This window comes from Cotesia glomerata, linkage group LG2, assembly GCF_020080835.1.
Source record: "Cotesia glomerata isolate CgM1 linkage group LG2, MPM_Cglom_v2.3, whole genome shotgun sequence".
Classification (NCBI taxonomy): Eukaryota; Metazoa; Arthropoda; class Insecta; order Hymenoptera; family Braconidae; genus Cotesia; species Cotesia glomerata.
The window spans coordinates 16,300,560-16,310,023 of record NC_058159.1 but is presented as its reverse complement, the minus strand read 5'-3'; the positions used below and the strand labels follow the sequence as shown (position 1 = coordinate 16,310,023).

The following is a 9,464-nucleotide window of genomic DNA, read 5'->3' as shown; positions in this document are numbered from 1 at the left end:
AGACGCACCTGTCCACCGCTAGTTCCCGCAAAAATCGAACCGCCAATAGAAAATCAGCCTCTCGATCACGTCATGAATCGACCGCTTTATTGGCTGATCGCTCCCACTAGACATGCGCAATAGCCTTCTTCCCCAACTCAACGAGGAAGAAGACGGACTATTGTTATTATCTTTCGCTTCTACGCTTTCGCTGCATCAAGTCGCCATTAGTATTTCTTTACTTTCGCTTTTTGTTAATAAACCGCATTTTGCTAATTTTATAATTTAAACCGCTTAAATTAACCGCTAATAATTCGCTTTAGTTTGTTATAGGTAATTTGTGTTAACAGTGCATTTATTTCACCGCTTTTTCAGTGCCGGCAAAGTGTTCAACCACGTGTCAACCGGCTTCGCTTTGAAAACCACGCTGTAATTTACAAATCCGCTTTTATCTTAACAATCCGCTATTAACTATATTAAATATTGAGTGTGTTTAATGTAAATAAATTCCTAGTGTTATTTTTGATAATAAATTACGCGTTTTAATTGAGATATCCAACACTAAACCTGATCCCCGCTTTTCCGCTCTTTCTGTAATTATTCATTGGTCCCTCGAGCCGGATCAGGCTGGCTCTATCTCAATTAAATTAATTAATTATACCGCTAAAAATTGTGCTGTGTTAAGTGAAGTGTAATCCTGCTAGGAAAGGTCGAGTGTCAGGAGCATCGCAGAGCACATCGGGTGCTGCTCCTGGTAGTCATTCGTACACCGGTACGCTGAACTTTCCGCTTTAATTGACTGAAAACTCGATCTCGGTCCTACATTAAACACCGCAATGCAGTTTGAAACTGCTATTGCTATGCAAAAGCAGTACCTGGATGCTTTGTATGCCATGGTGGATCGCTTAACTAATGAGGAGCTTAACTCGCTTACGATCACCGCTATTGAGTCAGTGGCAACACAAAGCTCCAAGATTTGGCTGGACATCACTAACTTAAACTCGCTGATCTTTGAGACGTACCCGGAAGTACTTGAACACGAGTACCACGTCGGGAATCATTATACTAACGCTCACGCCACCTATGCAATCTTGGAGACCCGCATAGCCACCCGCAAAGACGTCATTCAGCAGGAGATTGATGCCAGAGAAGCCGCACAAACGCAACAAAACCTGGCTATGCACAGCACCGCCTTCATGGGAGGCTCATCGGGTACTGGACTCCCAAAAATTAAGCTCCAGAGCTTCTCTGGAGACTTTAAGCGCTGGGGATCATTTAGTCAGCTCTTCTCTGATATTGTTATTGACAATGCACTTCTGAAAAACAGCCAGAAGATGCATTATTTGAAGACATTCACCAAAGATGAAGCACACCAGCTTATTGGAAACATGTCATCCACTGATGAGTCATTTGAGCCCGCATGGAACCTTTTGAAAAGCCGCTATTCCAATCCTCGCCGCGTTGTATCATCACATCTTGAAGACCTGCTGGTTGGTGAGTCTGTTCCCGCTAGATCAGCCGCTTAATTGGATTCCTTGTTACTATCTAACCAAAAGGCTCTGGATTCCATCAAGGCACAAGGAGTTCCAGTAGATCACTGGGACCTCATAATCATACACCTGACGCTACGCCGCTTGCCGCCCGCCGTTAGAGAAGATTGGGAGACCAGCCTGGGTCTTACTGATAACATGCCGACTTACGTTCAGCTCCACGAGTTTCTCAAGTCCAAAGTCAGGGCTTGGGAGAACTTGGAACCCGCTTCGGAACCCAAGAAGCAATCTGAAGGTCATAAATCCGGAGGCTCACGCAGTAATAAACCTCAGAAGACAACATCCTCTTACACCGCTACTCAATACAAAGCAAAGCCCAGAAGAAATTGCCCGCTGTGCCCTGAGGAACATTACATGTTGTTCTGTCCAGTCTTTAAGGCCGCTACTTTGGAGGAACGAATCGACATAGTCGAAAAATACCGCCTGTGCTACAATTGCTTGGGCCCACATCGCGTCGCTGATTGTAAGACCGCTCAAGGATGCAGGAAGTGCAGTCAACGTCATCATACTTCCATCCATCGAGATACACCGCCTAAATCTGCACCACAGACACTTGCAGACAACGCACAAGGTAACTAACCGTTCCATTAGACCGCTTATAATTCAACATTAACTGTTGGTTATTTCAGATCCGCTTTCCGCTCAAGTATTGCTAGCTACCGCTTTAGTCCAGGTCCGCCCACATCATGGTAATCCAATCACCGCCAGAGTGTTGATTGATCAAGGTTCAGAGCTCTCATTTATGAGACAGTCGCTCTTCAAGAAGCTTGGACAACCGCTACAGCGTGACATGGTCATGCTCAAGGGCATTGGCAATGTCTCCGCAGGAAGCTCACTAGGTGTGAGCACAATTGAGCTTCGTTCGCTGTGTACGACCGCATCAATGCATGCCAGCATGCATATTCTACCAACACTGACGGTAGATCTTCCATCGTTCGTGATCGCTGATCCGAAATGGCCGCATCTTGAGAATCTCAAGCTCGCTGACCCGCAGTATCTACAGCCACGCCCTGTAGATATTATTCTAGGTGCATCACCAGCCGCACAGATCATGAACGCAGAGATTCAACGAGGACCTCGCAATGCTCCTATTGCACAATCCACCACGCTTGGTTGGATTGTCTATGGGGCTGTCACCGCTAAACACGCGTCAACATCACACGCAGCACTACATGCGTCAGTAGATACTGAATTACAAGACGCTATCGCTAAGTTTTGGGAACAGGAAGAAGTTCCATCAGGAAATTCACCGCTCAACACCGCTGAAGAAGACGAATGTGAAATTCACTTTCGTCAAACGCATTATCGACAGCCTGATGGACGCTACGTAGTGAGATTACCGCTTAAGGCCCTTGAGAGTCAACTTGGCGACTCTATCAACGCAGCTATGGGGTCACTCCGCAGATTAATAACTCGCTTGTCGCGAGAAAGAGAATATTCTGACATGTATCGTGCATTCATGACAGAATACATTCAGCTAGGACACATGGTACGAGTACCAGTCAACGAATTGCCCGCAAACGCTTATTTCTTGCCTCACCACGGGGTATTGAAGCTTGATAGTACCACTACGAAGCTCCGCACAGTGTTCAATGGTTCCTGTGCAACATCTACAGGAATTTCATTGAACGACATTCTCCACGCAGGACCCAAAACGCAAATTGACATTTTTGATGTGATGTTGAGAATCCGTTGCAGCAGGATTCTATTCGCTACTGACATCACCAAGATGTTCAGACAGATTGAGGTCGACTCGCTTGATTGGCCGCTTCAGTGCATTCTCTGGATAGATGAGAATGACTTAATAGACGCTTACTGTCTCAAGACAGTCACATACGGAACCGCTAGTGCACCTTTTGACGCTGTACGTGTGCTTATCCAACTAGTAAAGGATGAAGGACACCGCTTTCCGCTAGCTGTTGCTCCAATGTAGAAAACACGCTACGTAGATGATATCTACGGTGGAGCAGACAACGAAGAAGACGCTATCAAGGCTGCAGTACAAACAAAAGCTCTGTGTGCAGCAGGCTGCTTCCCGCTTGCCAAATGGGCTAGCAATAGCCCACGGTTACTCGCTGAAGTCGCTCCAGAAAAGCAGCTGGATACACCGCTTAAAGAAATCAGTGATGCACCAGTAAAAGTCCTGGGCATGTACTGGAATTCACGCACTGACGCTCTCCAGTTCAAGTACACGCTACCGCCAGATACGCCTAAGACAAAGAGAGCTATTTTGTCTGAAATCGCTAAACTGTATGATCCGCTAGGACTTCTCGCACCAATAGTCGTCAAAGCCAAGATCTTTATGCAAAATCTGTGGCTAGATAGAGTGTCATGGGATGAACAATTGTAACCATCACTCATTCACAAATGGACTGGATACCGCGAGGATCTTCGAAACATCGAATCCATCCGCATTCCACGCTGGAATAATATAGCACCTGGAGCAACTATGGAATTGCACGGGTTCTCAGACGCTTCGCAAAACGCTATGGCTGCCGCTGTTTATTTGAGAGTCACTGACGCTGATGGGAACACAAAGGTCTCACTTTTGTGTTCAAAAACGCAAGTAGCACCGCTGAAGACCATGACAATCCCACGCTTGGAATTATCTGCCGCATGGTTGCTAACACAACTGATACTTCATGTTAAAGAAGTTCAGTCGCTTGAAAATGTCAGGATCAATCTCTGGACTGACTCCGCCGTGACTCTCGCATGGATTAAAAGTCCAGCAATCCGCTGGAAGACATTCGTCCGCAATAGAGTGGGAAAAATCCAAGAAACGCTTCGAGATGTCTCCTGGAAATTCATTCCAGGAAAACAAAACCCCGCTGACTGCGCTTCAAGAGGTATACCTACGCTAAAACTGAAACAACACGCTCTCTGGTGGCATGGACCAACTTGGCTTCATGAACCAGAATCCTCTTGGCCCACTCTGGAGCCTCCAACCGACAACGCAACGCATCGAGAAGAACGCCAGATCTGACACGAGTAACTTGGAAAGCCGAAAATTGCCTGCTCCAACAATTACTGTCGCATTACACGCAGCTGTTTCCACTGCTACGGAAGCTTAGCATCTGGCATCGTGCCATCGACCGCTTTAAAAGAGTTCCACAATCTTCGCTGGCCTACCCGCTTACTCCATCAGACCTGGAGCGCGCTAAATTGACCTTGATTAAGTTCACTCAAGGACAATACTTCGCTAGAGAGATTCACACGCTACAAGATGGTGATGGTCTGCCTAAAAATAACAGCATCACTAAGCTGACTCCGTTCATCGACCATCAGGGGGTCCTGAGAGTCGGTGGCCGCTTGAAAAACGCATTGCTGGACCCAAAAGAGAGGCATCCAGCGATTCTACCGCGACAATCACCGCTTACATCAATTTTGATTGATGATTCGCACCGCAAAACGCTTCACGGAGGTACTCAGCTTACGCTCGCTGACTTACGCAAGAGTGTCTGGATCATTGGAGGCCGTGTTCCAGTCAGATCATTTATTTTACGCTGCGTTATCTGCACGAGACATCGTGGAGAACGCGCTCAACAGTTGATGGGTCAACTACCCACCGCACGAGTACAGCCAACTCGAGCCTTCTTGCATACAGGACTCGACTACGCTGGACCTATCACGCTGAAAACGTTTCAAGGACGTGGAGCAAAAACATACAAAGGCTGGATTGCAGTCTTTGTATGCATGTTCAGTTCAGCTGTACACTTAGAGCTAGTAACTGACTACACCGCTGCCGCTTTCATCGCCGCTTATCGCCGCTTCACTAGTCGCCGAGGTATCTGCCACACGCTATATTCAGACTGTGGAACCAATTTTGTAGGAGCAGATAAAGAGCTGAAACGACTATTCGCTGCAGGATCCCGCACATTACGAGAATTATCAACCTTGATCGCTCAAGATGGCACGAACTGGAAATTCAATCCGCCTGGAGCTCCACATTTTGGAGGAAAATGGGAAGCCGCTGTGAAATCTATCAAATTTCACCTTCGAAGAACAATCGGAGACTCGCTGTTGACGCTTGAGCAATATTCAACGCTACTGGCTCAAATTGAAGCCATATTGAATTCCAGACCGCTCACACCGCTGAATGAAGATCCTGCTGACCTGGCTGTACTGACTCCAGGTCACTTCTTAATCGGACAGTCACTGACCGCTATCCCAGAGCCATCGCTGACAGATTTACAACCTGCTCGGCTCTCGCACTGGGAACAAGTCCAGCAAATGGTTCAACATTTCTGGAAACGCTACTACCAGGACTGCATCCACCGCTACCAGGCCATTTCAAAGTGGCATCATCGACGCAACCAGATCAAGGTGGGTTCAGTTGTACTGATCACCACTGAGGATCTCCCGCCAACCAAGTGGCCATTAGCCAAAGTAATTGCTGTCCATCCAGGTGAAGATGGACAAATCCGCGTAGTAACTGTTAAGACAGTTAACACAGAGCTGGTACGTCCAATTACAAAGCTCTGTGTCCTGCCGCTAACGCATGAAGAAGATGATCTTGTCGACGCAGCCGCCAACCCGGGGGAGAATGTTCGGTGAACAAGGCCCAGTAGCGATTAACTCGCTCCTGGGGGACACCCAAATTCAAGAGACGCACCTGTCCACCGCTAGTTCCCGCAAAAATCGAACCACCAATAGAAAATCAGCCTCTCGATCACGTCATGAATCGACCGCTTTATTGGCTGATCGCTCCCACTAGACATGCGCAATAGCCTTCTTCCCCAACTCAACGAGGAAGAAGACGGACTATTGTTATTATCTTTCGCTTCTACGCTTTCGCTGCATCAAGTCGCCATTAGTATTTCTTTACTTTCGCTTTTTGTTAATAAACCGCATTTTGCTAATTTTATAATTTAAACCGCTTAAATTAACCGCTAATAATTCGCTTTAGTTTGTTATAGGTAATTTGTGTTAACAGTGCATTTATTTCACCGCTTTTTCAGTGCCGGCAAAGTGTTCAACCACGTGTCAACCGGCTTCGCTTTGAAAACCACGCTGTAATTTACAAATCCGCTTTTATCTTAACAATCCGCTATTAACTATATTAAATATTGAGTGTATTTAATTTAAATAAATTCCTAGTGTTATTTTTGATAATAAATTACGCGTTTTAATTGAGATATCCAACACTAAACCTGATCCCCGCTTTTCCGCTCTTTCTGTAATTATTCAACGCTTGAAGCATAAACACTAATAATAGCCGAAAACTGTAGAGGTAACATCCCTACTCCGTGCTGTTTACAGGGTGAGAAGTGACACCGGTAGACACATGGAGGGGATAACTTACCAAGTGAACATAATTGATGTTATCGAGCGGGATAGAAAATGATAAAATTATGAAAATGACTATTAAAAAGCAAGGGTTGGTGATAAAAAATTGCAAATTAAGAGTTGTATGTATTTTTTGATGCCACATAATAAAAAAATAAAAAAAAAAAAATTTTATCAAAAAAATAAAAAAAAAATTTTTTGGGGTGAACACCCCTTATCACTTAGAGGTTAGAAAAATCGATAGTAACCGATTCTCAGGCTTACTGAATATGCATAAAAAATTTCATGAGAATCGGTCAAGCCGTTTCGGAGGAGTATGGGAACGAACATTGTGACACGAAAATTTTATATATTAGATATATACATAAATATGGGCGTTTCAAAAATAAAAAAATTTTTATAATCTCACATTAAGATAATCCTCTCCACATTCCTTCCTCAATCCTTTCTTACCAATATCCTGTTACGTGAATGTGGAACGCTTCACGTAATAATTACCGTAACTTCTATTCTTTCCCGCTTCACAGCATTATTTATATTTGTAAAAAAATGCTCACCGTAAGATGGACGGTGTGGCTTAATGTATATAGAATAAGCGAAAGGAAATTTACTATAGACCGGATAGCTCAAATGGTAGAGTAGCTGACATATCTTCGGAAGGTTCTGGGTTCGAATCCCAGTCCGAACTATCTTATAATTTTTTCTCACATATTCTATAAACTCACATTAAGGAGATCCTCTCCACACTCCTTTCTCAATCCTTTCCTACCAATATCCTGTTACGTGAATGTGGAACGCTTCACGTAATAATTACCGTAACTCCTATTCTTTCCCGCTTCACAGCATTATTTATATTCGTAAAAATGCTTGCCGTAAGATGTACGGTGTAGCTTAATGGACATAGAATAAGTGAAAGGAAATTTAGTATAGACCGGATAGCTCAAATGGTAGAGTAGCCGACATGTCTTCGGAAGGTTCTGGGTTTGAATCCCAGTCCATGCTATCTAATAATTTTTTCTCGCATATTCTATAAACTCACATTAAGATGATTCTCTCCACATTCCTTTCTCAATCCTTTCCTACCAATATCCTGTTACGTAAATGTGGAACGCTTCACTTCATAATAATTACTGTAACTCCTATTCTTTCCCGCTTCACAGCATTATTTATATTTGTATTATTATTATCTACATTCGATTTATATTTATATTTACAAATATAAATATAAATAATGCTGTGAAGCGGGAAAGAATAGGAGTTACGGTAATTATTACGTGAAGCGTTCCACATTCACGTAACAGGATATTGGTAGAAAAGGATTGAGAAAAGAATGTGGAGAGGATCATCTTAAGGGAGTATTCTACTGTAGAATTTTGAAAAAATCGAAATTTTTTTTTCCATATTTTCAAAGTTTAGATATTTAAAAATATGTCATTAAAAGGATTTTCAAAAATTCCTATTATTTCATGAGTTATAGTCGTTTTAGTGTTGAAATGTTTGGGAGGTCGGAAACCAAGCATTATGCCAAATATATCCGATATATCGGAGATGGTGACTTAAAAACTTTCAAGGGCATTCTTGATATTAACCCCTACAATGATAACCCGGTAGTAGAAAAAAAGGAGTGCGTTGGGCATGTTCAAAAACGCATGGGTTCACGATTGCGTAAAGCAAAAAAAGATAATAAAGGTATTGGTGGCAAAGGCGCTGGTAAACTTACTGATAAGCTTATCAATGAATTGTCTTTATATTATGGTTTGGCAATTCGTCGAAATCCAGATTCTGTTGAAGACATGAAGAGAGAGATGTGTGGGCAACCTACTTTCATAAAATTTCAACTAACGAAAATCCTCAGCACATGAATTGTTCATCTAGTTGGTGCAAGTATTAGAAGGAAATAGAAAACGGCACTATTGACGAATTGGACCACAAAAATCCTCCTCTAAATGACAAAGTTTTAGAAGTAATAAAACCAATTTATGAAAGTTTATCAGCTGATTCTTTATTGGAACGATGTTTGGGTTCTGAAGCCCAAAATAATAACGAATCTTTGAATTCGTTAATTTGGACTTTTGCTCCGAAGCACATTCACGCTGGACCGAAGACAATTGAAATTGCCACTTTCTTCGCAGTTAGTATTTTTAATGAAGGTTTTATACCTATATTAAAAATCTTAGATGTTATGGGAATCACGATTGGCCCAGAAGCTAATGCTTTTGCAGCGAGACGGGACGAAGCGCGCATCGAGCATTCAGAACTCCGGACTTCAGAGGCGTCAAAGGAGGGTAGAACTGCATGTCTTCACAAGAGAACATCGGAGAATGAGCATTTTGAAGTAGAGGAAGGATTCTTATATGGAGCAGGAATCGCTGATTAAAAATATGTAAGTATTCTGTACCATTCTACAAGTAAAATTGTCGAAAACTTGACTCAAAACTTTGAACGCGTTTTTCTCGGAACTACTTTTTTCGAGCTGGCGGTAAGGATATCTCGAGTTCTAATGAACTGATTTACTTCAAATTTGAAGAGGATGTTCTCTATACATCGCTTCATCTCGTGAACCCTTCCAAAAACTATAACTTCTCATTTAGTATTTTTAAAAAATTCGGAATTGTTAAAAAAATATGAAAAAAAAAAATTTTTTTTTCA

General features: G+C 43.0%; 2 protein-coding genes across 2 annotated transcripts; both read left to right on the top strand.

Moving 5' to 3' along the window:
* The first annotated feature begins 1,667 nt into the window (after positions 1-1,667).
* Positions 1,668-3,879, top strand: LOC123258980. The gene is made up of 3 exons (XM_044719237.1): positions 1,668-2,100; positions 2,159-3,393; positions 3,463-3,879. The coding sequence occupies exons 1-3, from the start codon at positions 1,668-1,670 to the stop codon at positions 3,877-3,879; spliced, it is 2,085 nt and encodes a 694-aa protein (XP_044575172.1).
* Positions 3,880-3,978: 99 nt separating this feature from the next.
* On the top strand, positions 3,979-6,083 carry LOC123258979. Its single transcript, XM_044719236.1, has 2 exons — positions 3,979-4,482; positions 4,575-6,083. The coding sequence occupies exons 1-2, from the start codon at positions 3,979-3,981 to the stop codon at positions 6,081-6,083; spliced, it is 2,013 nt and encodes a 670-aa protein (XP_044575171.1).
* Positions 6,084-9,464: the final 3,381 nt, after the last annotated feature.

What these genes read in the sequence shown, in the direction of transcription:
- LOC123258979 (XM_044719236.1), top strand. Translation starts at nt 3,979, where the DNA reads ATGGAATTGCACGGGTTCTCAGACGCTTCGCAAAACGCTATGGCTGCC. An exon ending in TGGAGCCTCCAACCGACAAC is followed by an intron (nt 4,483 to 4,574) that starts GCAACGCATCGA and finishes CATTACACGCAG; the next exon opens with CTGTTTCCACTGCTACGGAA.
- LOC123258980 (XM_044719237.1), top strand. Translation starts at nt 1,668, where the DNA reads ATGCCGACTTACGTTCAGCTCCACGAGTTTCTCAAGTCCAAAGTCAGG. An exon ending in ACTTGCAGACAACGCACAAG is followed by an intron (nt 2,101 to 2,158) that starts GTAACTAACCGT and finishes TGGTTATTTCAG; the next exon opens with ATCCGCTTTCCGCTCAAGTA. An exon ending in CTAGTGCACCTTTTGACGCT is followed by an intron (nt 3,394 to 3,462) that starts GTACGTGTGCTT and finishes GCTCCAATGTAG; the next exon opens with AAAACACGCTACGTAGATGA.